This window comes from Centrocercus urophasianus, unplaced genomic scaffold, assembly GCF_019232065.1.
Source record: "Centrocercus urophasianus isolate 14NV4802_14NV808 unplaced genomic scaffold, USGS_Curo_1.0 seq_15, whole genome shotgun sequence".
In the NCBI taxonomy this organism is placed as follows: Eukaryota; Metazoa; Chordata; class Aves; order Galliformes; family Phasianidae; genus Centrocercus; species Centrocercus urophasianus.
In genome coordinates, this window is record NW_024884697.1 from 28,324,452 (window position 1) to 28,349,112 (window position 24,661).

Here is a 24,661-nt window from a genome sequence, read left to right on the forward strand (position 1 = left end):
TTACAGAATAAAGAATGGTATTTTTAAGTGCAGGTGGAAGACAGAAGAGGTGATACTGAAAAGCAAAGACAGGAACGAAGCTGTCTTGGCTGGCTTGTGCCACGGAAATGGATTTTTCAGTTGGTTTGGATGCACACCATAAAACTGAGGTGTAATGTAAGCACTGTAATAGAGCAAGCATTCTAAGTTGCCCCCAGTGGCTCTGCAGCTATTGTTTGCATGACAACCTATTTTCCCATACTAATGCTAAGGGTCACATTTTGAATGACTTACACAGACTTACAGAATAATCCTCTTATTTAAAGCAGTGAAATATCCAGATCTGTCATTGCTACATAATTTTATGCAAGCTTTGAAATCCTGAGAGTTGTATATCTATAAAAGTTGCATAAATAAGTGGTTTATCAACCTTTGGAGATTTGCGTTGCCTCACTGTTCCAACAACTGAAAGACTGATGCCATAAACAAAACTCACGATATTAATTCTCTCTGTAAAAATGGGTTGAGTTCTCCGTCCTACTTTTAAGTCATGCTGCCATCTACAGCTAGAATAGACACACCACTCTGCTTAGAATAGCAGGGTAATTGAGGCTGGAAGTGATCTCTGCTCTCTAGGCCAGGCAGGGTCACATCTGAGATCAGACCGGTTTGCTCTGTTGGGCTGTGGAAATCTCCTTGGTTGAAGACTGCACAGACTGTTCCACTGCCCCCACTGTCCTTATACAGAAAAAAAGTATTTCCTTATAATCAGGCTGAACATTTCAGTTTATGCCTGTTTATGTCTCCTCCTACCAAGCACCTCTGTGAAGCCAGGTGCCATCTTCTTGTTAACCTCCCCACAGGCAGTGGGAGCTGCTGCTGGCTCCCCAGCCCCACCCCAAACCTGTCTTCTCTCCAGGTTGAGGAAGCCCAGCTCCTTCAGCCTCTCCTCCAAGGACAAATGCTCAGCCCCCAACTAGCTTGGGAGTTCTTCATTAAACTCATTTTTGGTTGCACTGGAGATAAAAGCTGAGCACAGGAATTAAATGTGATCTAACATGCAGAAAAATTAGATCTTTCTTTTGATTTATTGGCTCTGTCCTTGCTAACAGAGTTCAGGAGATTGCTGGAGGCCTTTGCTGCCAGGACAAATGGCTGACCCTTGCTCAGCTGCTCACTGCTGCTCCCACATAGCTGCTGCACTCCAGCCTGGCCTGCTGCAGGGGTGCTTTCTTGCCAGGGGTAGCACTTTGCATTTCTCCTCTTTAACTCCTGTAAGGTTCCTGTTGGTACATTCCTCCAACATGTCTACGTCCCCCTAGAAGACAGATTCCCCAGTATTTCCCTTTGTTCCTTTATGTTGGTGTGAACTGCAAACTTGTTGCAGGTGAACTCCATGCCCCCTTCCAGGTCACTGACAAAGTCACTAAATAGCACAGAGCCCAGGAGAAACCCCTAGGGTATTCACTCCAATAAGGATATGATCCATTAACCTCTATTCTAACCTCTTCCAACCACTTTTTTGTTTTATCTCATTTGTAAACTCATCTAGAAAATACCTCTGAACTTTGCTGCAAGAATAGCCTTGAAACGTCAAGGTAAATTACATTCTTTGCTCTTCCTTTGTCCACAAATGCACTCATTTTATCACAGTTAACTTTTTAAATATATTAAAAAGAATATAACAGTTTGTGTTTTTTTTTTCCCAGAAGTGGTTCCATTAAAAAGTCTTTGTCACCATAAGACCTTACAGTAATAGGAATAGAATCTCCTCCCTATAAATAATAAATCAGCGTTTAGTTTTTACTATGAACTTTTTTGCAATTTATTAATTACACACCTCATCTTACTGAGCTTACTTGAATAAGCACTATCTAGAAAGTTATGTACAACTTAGTCCTGGAATCATCAGCATTAATTTAAACTGTAGTATTCAAATGACTGACAGTGTGCCAGGTAATCTATTACTCGTGGTTCAGGACTTCTACCTTTAGTACTTTGTATGTGAATGCAATGAAAACAAAACAAATTCAGTGAATCTCAGTACAGCAGCTTCTTGGCTGATTCCTGTAGGTTACAACTTGTGACATAACTGCTACTCAGTGTCCCCGAATATTTAGTATCAACCAGCTTTTAAAAAATAACTGTGACATAAAAGACATGTCTATTTGCTGCAAACATGTTTCCAGGTCACAACTGCAGGCTGGATGTCTGTGCAAGTGTGAAATTCATGCTTGCAGCCCAGTTTCTTTAAGTTCTGTTAAACCTGTCTGACACAACACACAGCTTTGCCTTTTTTACTCTAGATTTGCATTCAGGGTTTGGAATGTTTCTGGAACTGGGACTCCGGTGGTTTTCTTCCCCAGTCAGTATGAATCTCAATCTATTAATTACTGCTGTTCCTGGTTTGAAATTGTGATTTTTTTATTTTTCTTTTTTTGCATTATACAAAAATATAAGCACTGGTATAAAATTCCTGCAGTCTTTCATTAACTGAAATCTTAAAAGTCACATTTCATTATTTCTCTGAGACAGACTGTTGCATAGCATGAAGGATCAAGGTCAAATGATACATGAAGAGCTACTTTTGACTCATTCAGATGGTTGTCTTCAACTTTGCTTCCTTCTTCACTGCCTTCCAAAAAATAGGAAAGATTCTGAACCTTTTTCAAGATGTGTCTGTAGCACCCAGGTATGTTCAGCTGCAATGCAGGCACTCGGAATTTGCACATCTGCAGCTCATCCTTAGAAAGTCTTTCACGGTACCACTGCCCAACTCTGTTACTTGGATACTTGATACTATGGCCCACCATTGGAAGAACAACCTTTAAAAAATAATACATAAATAAATAAATAAAGCTCAGTGATTTCCCTTTAAAAAATATGATTACAATTTTAAATGCGTTTGGGGCCTGAAATAGTTAAAAGGCAGCTACTTTTTTTTAAAAACAACTGTGCAAGGCAGGTATCTTGGATGTAATTTAAGGGAAAGGCAGAACAAAATAATAAATGTGTAATGATTTCTAAAATGAACTAGAAGTACACTAACATGAATTACCTAATTTGCTGGGAAAGGCACAGCAAAGAAGACATTAAGTTGCATATGTATGACTTCATGATGCTCTGAACCTTCAAAAATTACATCAGTTACCCTTGAGCATTTTTCCCAGAAATAGACTAAAAAGATTTCAAAGAATTTACATTCAACTCCAAGAAGAGTATGACCATACTGCAAATGACATTGTACTAACTTCCACTACAAAGTAAGTACTCTTCCTTCTCTTTGTTTTCAGAGTGCAGGTTAGTTCACACATGTTTTCTTCAGTATGCATTCTGGTAGGAAATGAGACTGCACTAGTTAATTTTATCATATTATTTTAAAAACAAAACTTTCAATCAAGTAGAAATCAACAACACAGAATTTTTCACACAGACTTACTTGGTGTACAGAGTACTTGTTAGCTGACTCTTCTAGAGCAGTGACAACATGAACCTGACAATACATGTAAAGAGATGTTAAGAAAAACGAACTTTCCTCAAATAAAACATACAGATTATTATAGGAATCACACACTGAACTCCTAAAATTTTCAAGGATTTTGATGTTATTTGACTACTGTAAGGGCAAATAATCTATTTCAATCTAAAAATATTACAGATGCTTAATATAAAGTCAGCTACAATTCTGTGTTAACATCATCACAAGGAAAAAAATGAATTGGAATGTATTACAATAAATAGGATTATATATTAACTCAGTAACTTAGTATTATACTTGGCAGCTCTGTTTTTCCTACTTGATTTATTAACATCTTTTCCCAAAAATATTATTGAAGAAAAATCACAATGGAAACAATTATTCTTCTCAGAGACTGAAAATTGTTCAGTGCTCTTTGAAGTACTCTTGCTTCGTATCTATAAGAATTTCCACTCAAGAAATGAGGTACAACACTGCTAAATTCTATGTTTTACCTGATAATTAGGAGAAAGTTAAATGCCTCCACAGGAAGAATGGTAAGGTCTAACCTTGAGAACAAGACTGAGATCTACACTGACTGATAACAGTAGCAACAGGATGAGGGCAAATGGTTTTAAACTGGAAAAGAGCAGATTTAGACTAGATATTAGGAAGACATTCTTCACTGTGAGAGTGGTGAGACACTGAGACAGGCTGCCCAGAGAAGTTGTTAATACACTCCATGGAAGCATACAAGGCCAGGCTTGGTGGGGCTTTGAGCAACCTGGTCTCAAGGGAGGTGTCCCTGCCTGTAGCAGGGGGTTGGAACTAGGTGATCTTAATGGGCTCTTACGACCCAAACCATTGTATGATTCTAGGAATATAGGTTCACCCTGAAGGTTTTCCCCAGGAAGGTCCTCAGAAGAGCATCAGACACCATGCAGGCTAAGTTCTTACATCAACTTTGCCATTCTGTTTCTCCTCCTCCGTTGAATAAAACAAATGGTCAAAATAGATAAGGGCTATTAAAATGCATCTAGAACATATATCTACTGGTGGTAATCCAAAATTTAAATGCTCACTTTTTTCACCTTTGTCACTAAGTATTTAAATGGACAAATCAAAATGAAAGCACTCGATTACTGTCTGACACCTTAATGTCTTCAAGTAAATGAATATAGAAATATTAAGCAAATTTTTCTTTACAAGAACTACTTTGTAAAAAACTCACCTTGTCATTCAGGGAAAGGCTTTCGTCATTTTCTTCTGAGAAGACCAGATCACCCTCAACAACTTTGGAACCGTAAGTCTTCAGCCTGTATGATGTTGCTTCATTCCATACCTGACTGCAATAAGCATGGACGTAGAATATGCGCATTGAATGAGGAATACTGAGCCATCCTTTAGTACAGCCTTCTTGATTTACACCGTAGCGATGTAAAGCACGTAACAGCATCTTCTCTCTCACTTTAAATTCTGGCAGCATTGTGAGTGTCCCCTTTGCATCTTCTGAGATAAACAAAAATAACCACATAAGTTATCATTGATTTTTCTAATACTTCCTGTCAGGAAAAGAAAACCACACTTAAACAGATTAAATAGGTCAGAAAAAAAATGAAGATAACCTCTTTATGCTGATTTTCAGGTCTGAGCCTCAACCACGATGAAATTATATTTAATCCTATTTGTACTATATTATCTAAATGTTTAAATGTTTACGTTTTGCATATATTTCCTATTTAATTTTTCTTCTAAAGAGTGATTATCTGAAGGAGCCATTGCACAGCCTTTTACCTTTTGCTTTTAGGAAAAGGCACGCTGCTGCTTTCAGAGCTTGCACCAATGTCTTTCAGTACACCGTACAGCAGTGTAAGGCACAGAATAATCATCTCATCTGTGCAATGAACAGTATCTGTGCCTCTTGAAGCTATACAGTGTAGCTGTTCTACCAATGTATAATGATATACAGGCTACCTTGAAGAAGACTTCCAAAGTTCAAGCATCTTTAGTCAAGAGCAATTCAAAATTTCTAGTTTTGGAGAGAAAGTTAAGTTGAATGATAACAACAATATGACAAAGAGCATTTTACTTAGCACACTGTGTCTTTGGTATATTTTGTTGAATTCAGATAAAAAAACAAAGAATGTGGATCATGGGAAAGCATGGAAGAAAACACATAATTGAAAAGACATGAAAGCCAGGCCTAAAGATGCAAAAAACAAGACATAAGATTAATATAGAAAATTCTGAAAATTAGATGCCCAACCATGTTAAGTGCTGAATGTGAGTTAGGTGCCTCATTCTCCATAGTTCCTTTTAAATTAAGAGAGGAAAAATTATATTTCAAAAGAAAACAGGCTGAAGCAGGCCAAAATTGCTTCAAAAAAAAACGATCGCAGTCTTTTCCAGCATTACACTGCCACAGAGCATTGGTTTCTGCACTGTCTTGCACCTGAAATACAGTAGTATTCCACTATTTTGCACATCTGAGGCCCGACTTTGATCTTATTTTCAAAAATCAGATATGAAATTCTAATGAGTCCCTTGGAATAAGCTATAAGCAGTACAGAGGCAGCAAAATAAAAAGTGTCACTCCGAGCAGCAACACTTCATTCCCTCATGGTACCTACAATGAATAGATTTATAGGCAGTTTAAGTGGCCTTACCAGTTTGAAGAAAGTATCTTTTGGCATTATTCACAGGGTCATCGGTATCTTCAGGTGTGAAGAATAATTTTACAGCTTTCACCTTTAAAAGCCATAATTTACATTCATTGCATTTAAAAATAACCATTTCTCAACGAAACAAACAGCAATGCATACAAATCTGTGCCATCATTCTATGATGATGAAGAGTGATCATAGACCTCACTGAGCTGGAAGATTCCTTCTTCTTTGTCTCCAGCATGTTTCATGTAACACAGACACAGCACTTTCCATAGTGTCACACAGAGAGGCAACAACTGCTTTTACACTGATCTGACACTGGGAATGGGTCAGTAACTGGGAAAACATTAAGCTAACCCCTGCTACTTGCAACACCAGGAGAGAATCAATTTGCTGCTGTAAAAACCAACCTGTGACTATCTCTGTTTATCTGTTTTATTAACATTTTATTCTTGTCCTCCTCTGCACTGAACTGTTCGTGTATTGGTACATTTTAAATACAAATAGTAGTTTCTGCATGTTTTAAATTCAAAAGTAACTGAGTTACTTTTTTGCTATAGATACTTATATCATTACTCCGCAGGAATTGATACGTGGTTTGAACTCCTAATATTAACATGCAAAATGTCAGATTCCCCCTATATTTGCAGGATAAATTTTCCTGATTTCTCAGAATCAAAACAAGATTAGAAGAAGAAAATACTCAAGTATTCATCTGACTTTTAAGAGTCTGATTCTGTTTTAAACATAGGCCAAACACAAAGCTACATACACTGGAAAGTATATGACTCTCATCTTACAAATGATTACTTAATAAGTAAGGTCTCCTTAGCTTACAGGGAACATTTGCTCAGAACTAAGATTTTGGCAAGGTAGCCAAGGAATTATGAAAAGGAGAAGTCTCTGCTATACAGAAGACAAATTAGCATGGTACTGAAAAAGCAAATCCTTTTGTATGGTCCTATGTAGTATCTTGCCACATTTGTAACACTATAGACCTCCAGTGGGATAAAGAGTTTATAGGTTAGGAGACAAGAAGTACCCCAGATAAGCACTGTACATAAACACAGCTTCATTTTAGTGTTCAACCTTTGTAAGAGTGCAGCCACTTCCTTGAGAAGAGGCATGATGACAATCACACTACAGACAGAAGAATCAATTCCTGAACAGCTTACAGCTACACCTGCTGATTAAAACAGATTTTTCTAATTCAGAATGAAGGTTCAAAACTGATTCAAAACTGATTTGGCAACTACTTCCAGCACACATATGGGTTCACGTCACAAGTGAAATTGCTCACTGGGAAGGTCAGTACTGAGCACCAGTTATGGCAACTATAACATGAAATGAACTTGACAGTAAGTATTTAAATCACACAGTGAAAATACCATTTTTTCATTCAGTAGAGCCAATCCTATTTGATCTGTCTGAACATTCTGTCCTTGTCCGAACCGCTGAGGTCCATAATAATTCACAAAACCTTTTGCCTAGAATTAGAGAGAACAAATATTTTAAAAACATCAAAATAATGGATACCATTAGTGAGATTGAGCATTCAACACACAGACTTGTATTTACATCCAAAACATATACGCTGCTTTTTTAAATTAGAAATAACAGATGAATCTTAACTCCTGTTTCATTACATTTTAGCTGTTGAGTTAGAAACATCTAAAAAGACAGTGAAGACTTACTCTTCCTTTTATAAAAAATTGGTAAATGAAACAAGACAATTTCTGTGTCATTATTATAAGCACTACCACAGTTCAAGTCAAAGTAATTGAGCTCTTTCTATGTGCCGAATCTCTAATAAATGAAATCTCTACTGAAGCAAATGAAGCACAGCAGATGTAATGAACAGTAGCAGCTGTTGGATATTTTTTCCTTAAAATACTCATCCTCTTTCTCATGAGATTGTTTGCATGATTATTAACATAGTAAAGAGCAAGAGTAAGCATTTCTGCTAACCAGGACTTCAAATCTCCTGATGAGTGGTAAGTCACACGAGGGCAGTAAAATCACAGCCACGTGACCTCCACCCTTTTTTAAAACAAAAAAAAAATAACTAACAAATATTCATGGGGCAGAAAGTCAATTCAAAATATCTAACCTTATTTTGGATTCCCCTAGGACCAACATGCGATTTTGTTTCCATGGAGGATGAAAAATCCTTATTTTGGATCAATACAGATGCCATTTCTGTCATTCACCATCTGACCAATAGGTTAACTCTAAGAAAGCAGGACACCAAAGGAATTTCTGTTCATTTTCCCAAACAGCGAAACAAAAAAAAAGGGAGATGTAGAAGACAGAAGAGCATTAAAGAACCACTTGGTTATGTGCTCTTTTTTTCAGTAGTAAAACTAATCTCCAAAATTTTTCACTGCACATATCATTTATTTAGTCTTTGCACACTGGATAGTTTTTGTTGAAGTCTTTATTTCAGGATTTATCATCTTAATCTGTGTAGCAGTTACTGCTTAGAAAGAAAGGTTAAGAAAATTACTGCCATAGGAAACACCTAAACTTTTTTCTTTTTCATGACTTTCTTCTACACTTCTCAGCGATTTCAGAATGCCTGATGATGAGGTTTTCTTCAGGGTGGATCTACACTCAAAATCCATAGAATTTCAGAGAATCTTCTTTGTCTTCTAAAGGCATTTCAGATGTATTTATGTCATGGAAATTACATACATATTTTTTTTCCCCAAGCCTCCATATTTTGTTCATGTGACAAAAAAGGCAAGCAGTTGACATGTGTATTTTTTTACTGTAAAACACAGCACTTTGGTTGGCCTTAGATCTGTACCACGACAGCCCATACCTCAATACTCATTTACTACCAAACATCCCATCTGTCTTTCTGACCACATTAGGGACTCAGATCCATAACACAGAATGAATGCACACGTGGTCACCTTTCAGGGTGCAGCTTTGCTCCCAGTTCCTTGAGTAATGCAAGAAAGCCATAAAATAGCAAAAAAAGTATCACAAGGAAGGAAACATTGCTATTACTCTGCCATCGCAACCCTGCTCTTTATTGCAGCCAAGTGGCTTTTTACCTCAATATTTTCCATTGCTTCAGATATTCTTTCTTTCAGATCTACGGGAGAATCATGACTGTGGTGTTTGAGATCTCTCACAACTATATCAAAGTGATTGCCTTTCAGCTGACCAAGTCTAAGATGCTGGTGTGCTGAATGTATGCTGTGTATTCTCATGCCCTTTTTTTCCAGTTTGCTTTCAATGTCTTTCAACCTGTATAAATAATTGGGAGAAAATATGAGCCACCTGCAATTAAAGCTACACAACTTGTAATAGAATGTCTTCTTCACCTTTGCACTGGAATTAAAAAGATTTAATAGAATTCAAAAGAGATTTAAAACAGAGAAAGTAAACTCAAACTTAGAGATAGTCTAAAGATTTAGCTGCAGTCCATAAATATCTTCAGACTATGTATAACTTCAGTTATGTTTTGTAGTTTGACAGGTATGGGAATTAAGCAATTCACTGAACATTCTCAAGGCACCCAAAGTGAATTTTATTCTTTTTATTGAACAAAGAAGTTAGAAGTCCTAGAAATTTGTTTCTCATGAAAACAGGAGATGAGAGAAGAAAAAGAGAATAGAAGAGGAGAAAAAGAAAGAAAAAGGAAAAAGCAATGTCTGCCACTCTAGCAGTCTCCAAAACAATTTGCTCGCTCTTGTTAAGTAAGTCTTAAAGAAACAAACTCAGAACACCAATTCTCTGAGCATGCTTGCACGTGCTTGTAATTGGAAATGCAGCTGATGGCTCAAGTATTTGCCCTTTAAAGCATCCACTCAATCTCTCTGTTCTTATATATAAGGAAGTAATTAAATTCAAGGGAAACTTTCAGCTTACATTTTAAACAACATGTTAACACTTCAGTAAATCATTTTTCCTGATTAACCAGCAGCTTGGAAGCAACCATTTTGCTAATTCTCTTGAACAAATGGCCTAGTTTGCAATGGAATTTTACTATTGATAGTTGTTTGAATTAATATTGAACCCTGAAAGCATAAATTCTAGTTTCTTTTATTTGAAAGTTAAAGTTGAGGAAGAAATAAGTTGTGGTTTTTACACCAGCAACTTTTTTTACTGCAACTGCAGAACTTTAATACTTATTTTTTACCCGCTGAGTTGGCAAAAAATGAGAACATCTTGTGTTATCAGCAAGTTATCCAGAATGTATTTCTATCCTCATGAATGCTGACATCCTCTTTACTTAGACTCATGTTTCTGTGATGCACAATATAATAGAAGTTCATATTCAACACTCAAAATAAACATCTGTCCAAAGTACAAATGCAGTTATTTACTTTAAAGGTAATTTTGCTTGTTTCTTTTTATTCTCTGTAAGTTACGTTGTTGTCTGTGTATCACAAGACAAAACTGCTGGGTTTTGTATAGGTTTCCTCTCTCTTCCAGCTAGCAGATGAACTTAAATTAAGAAGTGGATCACATGATCATGAATTAGAAGGATAGATAATATTGTATATTCATAGTATGACAAGAAAATTTTTCTTTAAATTTCCACTGGGGGACTTCAGTGCTACACTGTATATACCCAGAAGCCACAAAACATTAAAGCCATTGCCACTGTGGTCTAAGACAGGAGGAGGGAAAGACAAAGCATTAGGAACCTTGCAGCAGCTTGGTACTTAATAGCAAATTAGAACAGTGCTATCCCAATTGTCAGTACCTCTCAGGAGTAACCTTCTTCACAACCATCATTTGGTACGTAATAGCCTTCTTATCTTTGATGCCCGTGTAACTGAAGTCTGAGGGAAGAACTCCAAGTTCAGCAGCCAAGCAGCTGATTGCTTCCAGTGTCTCTAGATTTTCTTTCTGAAGGGTGAAAGCTGAAACAATCATCCCAGAATTATTAGAAATTTGCACTTCTATATCATACAGGTGCTCTGCCATGGCTGATTTCAGGTTCTTCCTTTCAAACCATAACAGCATGACAACTGCAGAGACAACTCCCACTCCACAAAACTAAAGGAAAGAGGACATTTTCAGTATTAAAAGAATAAAGACACAATAAACAAAGTGAAAACAATAAAAAACCCCTGCTGGCTTTCAGAGTGGTACCTGATCAAATGCAATGCAATTCCAGTAACCTGACTTCATGCTAGCAACGCCCTTAAGAAATGAGATCATAAAATCAAATCTGAACTCACTAAACTGCCCAGCATCTGAACACATCTTCTTAAATCCACATACTGGACCATACTGACCATTCTAAAATGATTCTGATGGTATTACTGCAGAACACCACAGTACCCCCACACTTCCACTAAAAATGTAATGTTTACCTGTATAAAGATCTTGCTTTATCTGGAAACCATCAGCAGACCTCTTTCTGGAGCAACTTTTCTCTCTAAACCTTACCATTATTGACATATTTGGCTTACAACTGACATCTTCCACAGTAAAAGACTTTGTTTCTAAAATTTTCCCAAATTTTTTATTGATGAAGTGGTGAACCTTTTTTCTGTGCTCCTTATTTCCATCAGGCTCAAAAGAAAAGGTGGAATTTTCCAGCTTGGCGTCTAAAAATTTAAAGAAATCGCTTGTTTCCTTTTCAGTCACTAGCTGACAGAGTTCTCTGTAGTCAGCGTTTCCTTTCACAACCATTTCGTTGTCCTTTGTCACAGTGACTAAGAAGGGAAATCTCTGCCTGATGGCGCCGTGCAAATCGGCCCGATCTCTCTTATCCACCACGGCTCCCAAAGAGAATTCCCCGGCACCGACATCACAAGCCCTTTCTGAGTCCCACGCCTCCTTCAGATCACAAGCAAATTTAGTAAGCCTTTCACTCGCGGGCTTTCCCAAAAGGGAATCCAACAGAGCGGCTGCCTCCGGGCCGGATTTCACGCCCCCAGCACAGCGGCTCTGCTCAGGGTACGACACAGGGTCACGGCGGGCAGGCACCACCGCGCCCCCAGCCCCGGCGCTGGCTGAGGCGGAGGCAGCGGGCGGACTCCCTGCCGGCAGGTCGGGCTGCGGCGGGCTGACGTCCCGGGGCGCCGCGGGGCGCTGCGGCAGCTCCAGCTCCCTCACCACGAAGTCAGCGGGAGCCTTCTTGATCGTCCCGCGGAAGCCGGTATGATCGGTCACGTAACTGAGGGAGCGCAGCATGACTCCCCTGCCCGCCGCTGCGAGAGGAGAAAAAATTAATAACAACACTATTTTTTTTTTTTTTTTTTTTTTTTTTTTTTAAGAGGGAAAACAGAAAACGGAGGGAAATCATCCCCCTACTGCTGGCTGCAGGCACAGCCGCCCCGGCTCCCATAGCGGCCGCCAGGGGGCGCCGCTTGTACCGACCCCCCCCGGCCACCGCTACCTCGTCCAGGAGAGGGGGAACGGCCGCGAAGAGCTGCACCCGCCCCCCCCACCAACCTCGCCTGCCGGCTGTGGCGCGCTGCGGGAGGGCGGGCCCTCCTCGCTGCAGGAAGCGGGAGGAGGCGCTGCCTCCGCGGTGCGGAGGTTACGTCAAGGCTTCGAAACGGGGAAGTGCTGCGGTGTCGTCCCGGAAGAACGGCGGGAGCTGGGGGCCGGCCGGCAGCCCCGGCAAGGGGATCGAGTTCCGGCTACCTACCTGTGGTTCCGCCCCGTCCGTCCGCTGTTCCTGGCCTCGCCATGAGCCAGCCGGTCACCGCCGCCACCTACGTCCGCAGCCTGCGCTACGGGCTGCTGAGGCGGCTGGCCGACCTCCTCGACCCGCAGGAGGGCTGGAAGCGGCTGGCCGCGGCCATCACCGACCAGGCCGGAGAGAGCAGATACAGCCAGGCGCACATCAGGTCTGGCGTGGCCGTCCCGTGACGTAACCGCGTTCACTGCTGCTGGATCGGCGGAACTCTCGTAGTTCCTCTCTAGTTTGCTTTTGACATAAGCGAGACTTGTCTTGCCAGGCTGAGAGAGCTGCGGCTGTTCAGCCTGGAGAGGAGAAGGCTGCGGGGAGAGCTGAGGACGGCCTGTCGGTGTCTGAAGGGGCTGTGAGAAAGGAGGGGACCGGCTCTTCAGCGGGGTCTGTGGTGATAGGACGAGGGGAAATGGTGTCAGACGTAATGAGGGGAGACATCTCATCCGTGGAGACATTCGGTGTCAGGCTGGGCATGGCGCTGAGCAGCCTGCTCTGGCCGTGGGTGTCCCTGTTCAGGTCTATGGATGGGTCTATGGATGGTTTATGAGAGCCTGTTGCAAATCAAACGGTTCTAAGAGAGCCACAGAGAACTGACTGAGGAAATCCAAATAAGCCCCGCAGACTATTTGCTGTGGACAAATGTAGAATGTGTACTTTTACCCAAGTTTGCATTTCTTTGGTGTTATTTTGTGTAGTTGCGTTTCCTGTATGTCTGTATGTAGCAGTACTTCTCCTGTACTGCTGAAGTACAATTCATTACATGGTGAATTTTGTGTCTTTTTGTTTACCATTAATCACGCTCCCTTCTTTGTGGTTCTCCATGTTACTTTTCTTTTCAAAGTTAGCTTTATTTTTTCTTTTTAAGGAGATTTGAAGCATTTGTGCAAATGGGAAAAAGTCCCACGTGTGAATTGCTTTATGACTGGGGAACAACAAATTGTACGGTTGGTGACCTTGTGGATCTGTTGATTAGGAACCAGTTTCTGGCACCAGCAAGTCTTTTGCTTCCAGGTAACTGTTACCCGTATGTATTGTGTGCTGTGCTGTGTTCCCATATCTGTATGATGCTAGTGACCTTCACAGTAACTGGACGATCAGAAATGATTAGGTGAAAATAATCAAAAGAGGATATATTTTACATTATTTACAATAAGAGTTTTAATGAAGTGGACTACGATTTTCCAAGTTTAAATAAAAGCCCTACAGTTTACATGCGGTGGAAAAATATAACCTTAGTAAACACTGGCATAATGTTATTTATGTTCTCTGATTTCTAATCTGGTTAACACTTTTTCTAAATTCCATTTTCAGAAGCTGTCGGGATGGCACAAGAAGTTACATTACCTCTTTCTTCACAGGAAACTTTGCCTGTACATGAGAAGCAACAGCCTACACAGGAAAAAGAAGTAACATCTGTAAAGCCTGTTTTGTCTCAGAATACAGAGAAGCAACCTTCAGTCCCTCCATGTTTAAGTCAAGAAAATAGCAACGCGCAGTCTAGTAACGCAGGTAGGTGCTTAGTTTGTTAAAATGCTGATCTGACCTTCACCTGTGTGAAATAAGTCCTAGGGATGCATTGGAGTAATGACTATTTGTGTCTTTGTGCTTTTTTGCTTTTCAATCTTGTTCTCTGTGACTGTGAATACAGCCTATGAAAATATGACACCAGAAAATGAGATATTATGTAGCCACACTAGTGGGTAAGTGTAGAGTCCTGCACCTGGGGATGAATAACCACATGCATCTGTACAGGTTGGGGGCTGCCCTGCTGGAAAGGAGCTCTGCAGAGATGTGCCAGCATGTTCTGATGGATGGCAGGTTGGCCATGAGCCAGCAGTGTACCCTTGTGGCCAAAAAGGCCAATGGTATCCTGGGGCGTGTTACAAAGTGTGGCCAGCAGTCGAGGGAGAGGATTCTCCCCCTCTACTCTGCCCTGGTAAGGCCGCATCTGGAACACTGTGTCCAGTTCTGGGCTCCCTAGTTCAAGAAAGACAGGAAACTTCTAGAGATAGTCTAGCAAAGGGCCACAAAGGCCCTTTGAAGGGCATGAAGTGTCTTCCTTATGAGAAAAGGCTGAGATGCCTTTTCAGCCTGGAGAAGACTAAGAAGGGATCTTATCAGTCCTAAGTATCTAATGGGCAGCTCTTGAGCGTGTGGAGCTGGGCCCTTTTTGGCTGTGTATGGTGACAGAAAAGGAGCAGTGGGCACAAACAGGAACACAATAAGTTCCGTCTGAACATGGGGAAAAACTGGGGAGAGGTGGTGGAGTCTCCTTCTCAGGAGTTGTTCAATACCCATCTGGATGCTCTCCTGAGCAGTCTACTGTAGGGAACCCACTTTAGCAGAGGGTTGAAGTAGATGAACTCCAGAGGTCTCTTCCAACACCTGTAATACTGTGCTTCTTTGAAATTGTAATGTGGTTTATTGTATATGTAATTCTGTTACCTTCTTTCAGTACTGATTTTGTAGACTGTTTTGCACCTTATGCTTTGAATTTGGATTTTAGTTATCAGAAATGACTAAGAAATTTGAAAAAAGTTGACTGAAGAAAGTAATCTAGTATATAATTTGTCCACTGCATTTCAACTTTTGTTGCCAGAAACATGGTGTATATATCTTTACATCTGACACAGTGTGTGGCTTTCTCTGTGATCTGCTTCATGTTTAGTTTATTTACCTGTATTATGAGCATTAATTAAAAAAAAAAAAAATATGGTCAGAAGGCTGCTACACACTATCTGAGAAGAAAGTTATGCATAGCTGATTACATGTATGTATTTGCATTTTTTTTAATGGTATCTTCATCATCTCTGAAAATAAGTTTCCATTGTGTCAAGATTTGTGTTGTAGCAAGTAGAGGATCTATTTAATACACTTGTTATTTGAGTGAAAATGTGGTTCTGTGCTAAATGTCAATTGTGTCTTCTAGATTTCCACAATTTTCGCTTTCATGACTTGGAAAGTGTTACAAATAATTTTGATGAACGACCAGAATCAGCTGGAGGAAATAAGCTGGGGGAAGGTGGCTTTGGCATTGTGTTCAAAGGCTACATCAATGGCAGAAATGTGGCTGTCAAGAAACTTGCTGCTGTGAGTTGTCCTCAGCATTTTTCCAATTAATAACTTTGTTCTTGATAGTATAGACTTGATCATCTATGAAGAGTTGAGTAATACATTTCCAGAAAGTATCACCATGTTAAATATGGGTTGGGTTCAAGAACATTGTCCTGTAGTCCTGTGGGTGGTGTGAGCTGTCACAGTGACCAGAGGTGAAATTTTGCATTTCCATAGTTCTTGCAGTGGCTCAGACAGTCCTTAGGAGGAGCTGGGTGCTCCCTTTGTTCCCCTCTTCCCCCTGCACACAAGAAGGGCAGAAGAGGTTTCCCTTCTAATTTCTGTGGCACAGTGCTTTGGGAGATAGGCATTACCATATAATTTTAGTCTTTGTAATAGCTGTTTTCTGTGAATAACATATTTTATAACTAGCGAGCGCTATTAATAGAAAACTGCAGTGAAATAAAATACACAAATACAGGCTGGATATAAAATGAATTGATAGCAGCCCTGAGGAGGAGAGTTCTGGTTGAACCACAGCATAAACTGCCAATCTGCATTCACAGCCTGGAGAGCCGACTGTGTCCTGGGCTGCATCGTAAGAGTAACTAGCAGTGTGAGGAACGTGACTGTATTCCTCCACTGCTTCTGTGAGCCCCTCCTGCAGTGCTGCATCCAGATCTGGGCTGCCCAGCAATAGGATGTGGGTCTGTTGGAATGGGTCTAGAGGGGGCCACAGAGATGATCAGCATCAGAGAGATAGAACACCTCTCCTATGAAGACAGACTAAGGGAGCTGGCCTTATTCAGCTTGGAGAAGAGAAGGCTTTGAGGATATTATATAGTGACATTCTTGTACCTGAAGAGGGCATAAGGAAAGCTGAAGAGGGACTTTTTACATGTGCATGTAGTGATAGGACGAGGGTGGGTTTAGATCAGAATAAATTCTTTGCTGTGAGGGAGGTGAGGCATTGGCACAAGCTGCCCAGGGAGCCTTTGGGTGCCCCATCCCTGGAGGTGCTCAAGGCCAGGTTGGATGGGACCCTGGGCAGCCTGTTCTGGTGAGTGGCAGCCCTGCCCAGGGCAGGGGGTTGGAATCAGATAGTCGTAAGGGTCTAACCCAAGCCTGCTATGGTAACTTGGTGACCGCTGAAACTGTTTTGATTACTCCAATAATATGATGTTACGTGATACAAAAAACTAAAAATCATGTTCTGATACTTTTTTTTAAACTGAACTCAAAGACAAAAAAAAAATCTGATAAACGATTAAGCAGTTGTCATGTGTAACTAACTAAAAAAAAGGCTTACAATTTAATTTTTTTGTGAGCAATCATGCAATTTAATACATCCAGCAATATTGATGTCAAGTACTCTCTTTGTAGGTGGTTGATGTGAGTGCACAGGATTTGAAACAGCAATTTGATCAAGAAATAGAAATTATGGCAAAGTAAGTACAGGACCATAAATGTCACTGTAGCGTTTTCTGAGAGTCTTAAGTTGGCAGATAACACCTTAGTCACTGTGGTCCCTATTTTTTGTTTTATCAGTGTAACTTAAATTTCCAGCTTAAGTGAGAATGTTTCATGCATATCACAAGCAGTTTACGTTTAAGTACTGCTGCAGAAACATGGCTGGTACCTGTGAGTGAGAGGCTGGAGTGTGGGATTGGAGATCACAAATGTTAGGAGATTTGCAGAGCATCTCTGAATGGAATTGTTTTGCTTTAGGTGTAAACATGAAAATCTAGTAGAATTGCTTGGTTTCTCAAGTGATGGTGCTCAGCCCTGTTTGGTGTATGAATACATGCCCAATGGTTCGCTGCTTGACAGACTTGCTTGTCTGGTAAGTAAAATCTTTGTTAAGTGGAGCTATTTTTGAAATATCTTTGGAACTGTAATGGCCAAGCAGTATTCTGCTACTGCTGAGTTCTAGAAGTAAGACATGTATGATAATACTTAGTCTTCCAGTAACATGGTATACAGATGTTTTTGGCCCAGTGTTGCTTAGTTAAAGCGGAGTAGCAGTATAATGTAATATGCCAGTATCCTGAAGTCCATGCTATGCTGCAGACTTGCTACGAGCAGAGGGTGCTGCACTATTGTTCCTGCATCTGACATTGACTTGTTCCCTGCTTGTTCCTAGATTTTGTGTTGTGAAATTGCCCTTTGCTCACTGCCCTTGTGATAGTAGCTGTAACATGATGTTCATAGTCTGCATGTCTCTGTTGGAAGTGCTCAAAGAAACAGGGCGTACTTTTTAAAATTAATATCTTGTGTAAAACAGTGCTTTCATCTGATTTAATCAAATGACGTATCTTGTGGCCCTGGCCTTTAATAAGTGACTTTGTTTGGTGAAAGGACTAGTTGCCACTTGTTAGAGTGATGCAAAACAGTCAGCTGGATGTAACCTGCTAGCTGAATGTCCACATCAGTTTGTGTTAGTCAGTGAAAGTTAACCTGTAGAAATTGTTGTCCTCAATAGGGGTGTGTACAGAAATGTTCATCCGTCCACTTGCTGACCATTAGCAGTGAGTGAGCTGAGAGGAATTGTGGTAACTGAAAGCTAAAGTAGAAAACAAAGGTACAAATTTACAATATAAATTCAGAAAGAGTCTTCATCTGGTAAGGTAAAATGCACGATGAATGTGTATACTGACTGTGTGTTCTTGCTGATAAAGCAGGAGTCACTGTGAATTTGCTAACTCCTGCTTATGTCATCTGCTTCTTGCCTGGGCTTTGAGGAGCCAGGGAGGCAGCAGGATGCTATGACAGGATTAAGAAGTGCTGATAGAAAGCACAATGTGTGCGTAGGTGTAGGTAGTTCTTTGCAGTGCAGCTCATCTTTTATTGTCAGAGCTAAATGTAAACTGTTTTGCACCAGGTGAATTAATCTAATGCAGAATGTGGGGAAGAGAGGTGACAAATGCCTATATCTCAGCAAATGTAAATTGAGAGATCTATACCATTCATCTTTTTAAAAGTAATTACTTGAAAGCCATAAAACATAGCAAGTAGTTGTTCTGGATTGTTTTTGTTGGGTTTTTTTGTTTGTGTTATACTTTGAAAAAATATACTTTGGATTTTCACATTTATGCTTTCCTTTCTCCATTCTTATTCAAGGATGGCACTCCACCAGTTTCTTGGAATACAAGGTGTGAAATTGCTCAAGGTACTGCCAATGGCATCAACTTTTTGCATGACAATAATCATATTCACAGAGACATTAAAAGGTAAAAGCTACTGACACTGAGTGCTTTTTTTGTTGCTGTACCCTTTTAAAGTCTGTTAGAGAAAACAGACTGAAAGATTCAGTGCTTTATTCAAGGACGCAATCCTTTCTGCAAGTGCTATCCATCACCATAATCTTGTCTGTGCCACAAGGACATGACTACACAGGCTTCTAAAGATAATTATGAGGCTGTTGTAATCTGTCACTTTCAAATGTTATCTGAGTGCTGCAAAGGGACGTAGGAGTTCTGTTCTTTTGCAATTGCTGCTAACAAAAGAGCTGCTGTCACAGAACATTGGGACTTTTTAAATTGGGAGTTTTTCAGATCAAAATCCACTGTCTTTTTTTTTCTGTCTTTTTTTTTTTTTTCCCTAGAGTATTTCTGAGTGCCTCCTTTATTTCCTGCTATTTAATATGAAGAGATTAAAATGTCTGAAATCAGGTTTATGAAGCTTAAGGATGTTTAAGGTTGATGTATGCCCACTTATTTGTTACAGCAAGATTGATGCTTTGGTTGTTTTTTGTATTGTTTTGGTTTTTTTTGCTATGACAAAGCAGTCAAAATTTTTCAAGAAAATGCCTAGATACAGATACCCCACTTCTTTTGTAGGTTGACAAGGAGCAACCGATGGGTTGGGTGTCATGGATGAATGTTTCAGTGGCTTTCTGGCTTCTGACATCTCTGCTAAATGTAGGCTGTATAGGTTTTGTGAACTTCCATTCTGTGAGGAAGTAGTTTTTGCTTCAGCTCACCCATAAAAGGTACTTGCTGCTTTGACAACTCGTGTTTCTTCTTTCTTTCCTGCTTAAGCATCAGGACATGGGCAGTGCCTGGAAGGAACGCGTTTTCTTACCTTATGCTACTTTTCTAACTGCTGTGAGTTGGTTGTATTACAGGATAGAATTTGGCTTTGTTTTTCTTTCGCTTCAATTCCATTTTGCAACTTCTTGCATTTTCACTGTTAGATTTTCTGTAAGACCAGTAGAAAGCTGGAGATAAAGAGAAACACAGCACGTAGATTGTTCCAGCATTAAGCAGTATTGTTTCTCTTTCAGGAGAATACAAGTATTGATAATCATTTGACACTGGAATTTGTAACAGTTGACATTTCATTAGATAATAGATATAAACCATTAAAGCCAGCTTTTATTAGTTCTGAGTAGAGGTCTAACGGTTAAGAATTCCAGCATGCTCCGCTACTCAATTTTGCTGTGTTTTTCTTTTGTGTTTTGTTGGGGTGATCTGTTATTCCTAGAAACACTCAGAATAGCAGTTTGCATTTGGTTACTAAAGAGTTGTTAGTCTGTATTAAAATCCAGATACTGTTTTGGAAAACTCTTTTCATTTTTCTCCCCTCTTCACCAGTGCAAATATCTTATTGACTGAGACGTACGTGCCCAAAATTTCGGACTTCGGACTTGCAAGAGCATCAGTAACGTTCACACGAACCATCATGACAGACAGAGTTGTGGGAACAGCAGCCTATATGGCACCTGAAGCTCTGCGAGGAGAAATAACTCCTAAATCTGATATCTTCAGCTTTGGGGTAGTAAGTAGAATGAGGGGAGCTGTATGCGATTGCATTTTTGTATTGATTGATTTAATGTTGATAGAAGGGTACAAAATCAAGAGTGTTTGAAATTAAGCAATCCACTTTGATCTATTATTTCTCCTACTCCCTGTGCATGTGCACTTAAATAGTGTTTCTACTCTTGGAGTGGTTTAAAAGCATTTAAATATGTTGATTAAAATGTTGCACCTGCTAATGCTTGCTGTGCTTATCTTAAAATGTGAATTTGTGCGTGGAAGACCAGAGAAAAATAACATTTCAACTTCTAGCAAGCTTAAATTAACATAAAACATTTCTACTTCTTCCATAGTATTTCACACAGAGGTGATTGAAAATGTTAAAGAAAACAATCCAAAGTGAGTTTCATCACCAAATGGAAGGTGTCAGTGTGGGATTTGACTGAAAGCTGAGTACTGAATAGCCAGTCAGAAAAACCCAAACAACTGCTTGCTATCTGGGAGACAAATGAATCCACTCCCTTCTTTGTGGCATTTAGTTCCATGGGGATGTAGGCCAAATACTGTATCTGAGTATCTGGGAAATTCTTCCATCTTGTTTAGAGGCACCACAGTTGTAGGATGTGGAAAGGTGCCAAACATCGCTGCTAATAGCAGATGGTGAGAAGAAGGCCTGGGACAGCAAAAGCAATCAGTTGTGTAGTGGGCAGTGCAGTGGGACAGCTACTGATCCTGTGAGCATTTGTGTGAAAGGCTGAGGATCATGTTCCTCTTCTGATTCTTTGAACAGTCTCTACGTTGAGGATTAATGTATTCTCTTCTGATTTATTTTTTTTTCTTCTAGGTCTTACTAGAAGTAATAACAGGTTTGCCACCAGTAGATGAAAACCGGGAGCCACAGTTGCTGGTATTTTTATTTTTCTGCTTTCTTCCTCCCTCCAGGATCATTTCATATAAAATAGTCGTCAGTTCACAGGTGGTGAGAGGAGCAAATTACATCTCTTAATGAATAGTTATGTAAATTTTCTCTTAGCTGATAGGAAAGTGTCCAGTGCCCACGGTCATCTCCTTCCAATCTGTACTGTATTTCTCCTTGTTCTGATACTGTTTCTTGTTGCAATGCTATTTTGCTTTACCAGCATACCCTTGTTTTACCAGATACCCTGATAGTTCCTCGTTCACCAGAACATTTTGAAGTATTCATCTCAGTTGATTCTTCAGTTCTTCATGCTTCTTACTAGCCCTGCATCATTTTCCATCCTCTTCAACTTTCCTAGTTATTTGCAAGTACCTTAGTTTTTGGCCCTAGGGAAGTTGGAAATGTAAGGGCTATTTGGGGATGTTTTGGTTTTAATATTCAATTAGAAATTCAGCCTGCTAATTTGGAAACTCTATCTCTGAGCTTACTCTTTCCAATTACAAATTTTATAAACTTTCTCTTAATTTAGCCTTTCATTTAGTTTAAATTTCAAGTTGCTTAATCCAGGATTTTCCATATAGAGACTTAGTTGTTTACTAGATATGAAATAGCACTGAGTTTTGGTTTGGTTTTGTTCCACACCACTGGATAGCTGATCACCCTCTTACACATACACAGCTTTAGGAATACCTGTGTACTATTAATAGAGTACTTTCTCTAAGCTGTATCTTCTGGAGTGGCATAATATTTATCCTTCTAAACTGTGATGACCTTGGAGAACTCAAATCCTTGTCAGATACAATCCTTGAGCTTTTCTCTTTCCTTTCTTTATCTTCTTTTTTAAAAGCAGGCTTTTTTTTTTTCACAAGGTAGACTTTATACTCCATTTTAGATTCTGATTTGATTGGTACCTGTTTATTCTAATGTCCTTTTGGGAGCACAAGGAGTGTGCAGTGTGAGACAATATGGCATCCTTAGCTTCAAAAACTGACAAGTTTTTATTACACATTATAGTCTTGTAAGTTGTTTTGGTAGATACTGATGAATAATTCTGCTACCCAACCATTGTAATTCTTTGTCTAGAAAAGCGATAGAAAAAATGAAGAGAAGTGAAAAGCAAGTTGTGAAAGTGTTTGTGTGGAATCTATGATCTTCAGATGCTTACGGTATTCTCTGCTCATTGGTTGCAATTCTCTTGTAGTTAAGTATCAAGGATGAAATTGAGGATGAGGAGGCGACAATAGAGGATTATGTTGATGTAAAGATGAGTGACTGGGATGCAGCTTCAGTTCATAAGATGTATTCACTTGCTGATCAGTGTCTGAATGAGAAAAAAAACAGGAGGCCAAACATTCAGATGGTATGTAGCCTGTCAGATTGAAGCCTTATTTTTAGCCATTGGTGTTTGTAGCTATGGTATCAGTTACTTGTACTTCTCGCTGTTCTCTTGCAGGTCCAGCAGTATTTACAAGAGATAAAAACGTGACATGCATTTCTGATACACCTGTTGTCTAAATGGAGTGCAGACCAGGAGCAAGTAGAGAATTGTATTAGCACTTACTGTGACATGATCAGCCTTTCTGCTTCCCAGAACTTTCTGGTCCACATATAAGACATGCAGGTGTCTTGTCACTGCACTATTTTTTATTTTTTTATTTCTTTTTACTAACTGGGCACCTTTTCATACATCTATAGCCACAGGACCTTCAGCATGAGAAAGCCTTTTTTCTTTTCTTTTGGTATAAACAAACTGCCTTGCTGATACAGCCTCTAAGAGGTTTTTAAGCACATTTCTGTATTACCATCTCTCTGACTTCTCCTTGCCACATATCAAGTATCTTCAGCAAAGCAATGTGGTAGTAACAAGGTGGATGTTTTTCTGCAATTTTTTTTCTTGAGAAGACCTCCTAGACCTTTCTTTACTGAACACAAAAACGTTTAGTAGACGTAAATGGCACTTGTGTTATCTTGTTGGCAGAAGGCAATAGCAGTACCCACATTAAAACAAACTTAGCATTTTAGCTTGAGAGTTCATAGTAGTGTGAACAAACTGGTGACACACATGAATGTGACTATTTTTTAGAAAGCCTTCTCAGGGCTTGTTTCATTCAAATAAGTGCTGCAGAACATCTCTTAGGTTTCGAGGTTTTGCAGGCAGAGCAATTACATCACAGTGCAAATGCAGAAATGTGTGGCTTTCTTCTGGTGAGCTCTGCTGGTGAACCTTTTAATCACTGTTCATAGGAAGACTTAGTTACTTCTTCTTTTATGTGTCAGGAGAAGAGTCCATGCGAGACATTGCAAATATTGATGGTTTATTTTGTTGAAGGAGTCAAATGTTAGGACTAATTCTGCATTCTCCTTAGTCAAATCATTAAGCTCTTACATGTATGTATATTAATGAAGTATAAAAATACATAAAATTACTGCAGAAAGCTTTTCGTGTTTGGGGGTTTTTGTTTTTGTTTGGGTGTTTTCTGTTTGTATGGCTTTATTTAAAGATTGACATATCAAAGCAGTTTCAAAATTGAATGAAGTGAATAAGATTCTAGATACTTTGGACCAGCAGGCTACTGCTCAGCTACTCAGTGAAAGAGGTTGTCTTCACGTAATGTATTTTCTGGACCTCAAATGCTGGAAGGAGAAAAAAAAAAACTGCTGGAAATGAGAATAAAATCTGTTTAAGTAATTCTTTAAACAACTCTTCTTGCTGTTACTTGAAGGTTTCTTACTAGATTTTTTTTCTGTTTCTTACTGCTGAAGGGCTAAAATACATCCATGTTGTTGCCATGTATATATATGAAGGGCAACAGTTCTCTCCTTGGCAACAGCCAGAGATGCTAGGAAGTGTGCTGTGGGTCACAGGGGTCTGCACAGCCACAAGTGGTTGGGACATGAGCCAGTAGTGGCTGCTGAGGGACAGGTGACTGTGACAGACAGTGTGCAGGCAGTGCTGCTTCAGTGGAGCATTATGGTTTTGTGGGTTGCAGCTCATTAACTTTTTGAGAAAGATTCAAGGTCTTCATTGCTTGTTCCACCTCTATCAGATTTTATCTCTTCTTTGTCCAGCTTCTTTTGAGCCTACACAATTTTCATCAGCCACTGTATTTCTTATTTGTATGGAAATGTGAAGAATCATCTCATCTTTGTATTTGGGCT

General features: G+C 39.7%; 2 protein-coding genes across 5 annotated transcripts; one reads left to right on the top strand and one right to left on the bottom strand.

The window, feature by feature from the left end:
- Positions 1-2,378: 2,378 nt before the first annotated feature.
- Positions 2,379-12,784, bottom strand: PUS7L (pseudouridine synthase 7 like). Of its 3 annotated transcripts, none has more exons than XM_042816209.1 (9): positions 12,728-12,784; positions 11,442-12,284; positions 10,826-10,985; positions 9,165-9,360; positions 7,491-7,589; positions 6,103-6,184; positions 4,668-4,945; positions 3,419-3,472; positions 2,379-2,804 (listed from the first exon to the last, which is right to left on the bottom strand). In XM_042816209.1, exons 1-9 carry the CDS (start codon positions 12,768-12,770, stop codon positions 2,481-2,483), a joined length of 2,079 nt encoding a protein of 692 aa, XP_042672143.1. In that variant the 5' UTR covers positions 12,771-12,784; the 3' UTR covers positions 2,379-2,480. The 3 variants fall into 3 exon arrangements, with proteins under 3 accessions (XP_042672143.1, XP_042672144.1, XP_042672145.1); XM_042816210.1 differs by lacking the exon at positions 12,728-12,784 and adding an exon at positions 12,529-12,544; XM_042816211.1 differs by lacking the exon at positions 12,728-12,784 and having other exon boundaries at positions 10,826-11,121; positions 11,442-11,514.
- On the top strand, positions 12,679-24,191 carry IRAK4 (interleukin 1 receptor associated kinase 4). 2 transcript variants are annotated; one of them, XM_042816213.1, is made up of 11 exons: positions 12,679-12,929; positions 13,638-13,783; positions 14,084-14,281; positions 15,702-15,862; positions 17,210-17,274; positions 17,555-17,669; positions 18,947-19,056; positions 20,422-20,605; positions 21,428-21,490; positions 22,704-22,862; positions 22,956-24,191. In XM_042816213.1, exons 1-11 carry the CDS (start codon positions 12,769-12,771, stop codon positions 22,986-22,988), a joined length of 1,395 nt encoding a protein of 464 aa, XP_042672147.1. In that variant the 5' UTR covers positions 12,679-12,768; the 3' UTR covers positions 22,989-24,191. The 2 variants fall into 2 exon arrangements, with proteins under 2 accessions (XP_042672147.1, XP_042672146.1); XM_042816212.1 differs by lacking the exon at positions 12,679-12,929 and adding an exon at positions 12,936-13,156 and having other exon boundaries at positions 22,956-23,937.
- The last annotated feature ends 470 nt before the right edge of the window (positions 24,192-24,661 follow it).

Coding starts and splice junctions, on each gene's coding strand:
- PUS7L (XM_042816209.1), bottom strand. CDS start 12,770: ATGGCGAGGCCAGGAACAGCGGACGGACGGGGCGGAACCACAG. Junction 12,285..12,727: donor CGGACGGGGCGGAACCACAG/GTAGGTAGCCGG, acceptor CTCCTCTCGCAG/CGGCGGGCAGGGGAGTCATG. Junction 10,986..11,441: donor AAAGCAAGATCTTTATACAG/GTAAACATTACA, acceptor TGATTGTTTCAG/CTTTCACCCTTCAGAAAGAA.
- IRAK4 (XM_042816213.1), top strand. CDS start 12,769: ATGAGCCAGCCGGTCACCGCCGCCACCTACGTCCGCAGCCTGCGCTAC. Junction 14,282..15,701: donor CGCGCAGTCTAGTAACGCAG/GTAGGTGCTTAG, acceptor TGTGTCTTCTAG/ATTTCCACAATTTTCGCTTT. Junction 15,863..17,209: donor CTGTCAAGAAACTTGCTGCT/GTGAGTTGTCCT, acceptor CTCTCTTTGTAG/GTGGTTGATGTGAGTGCACA.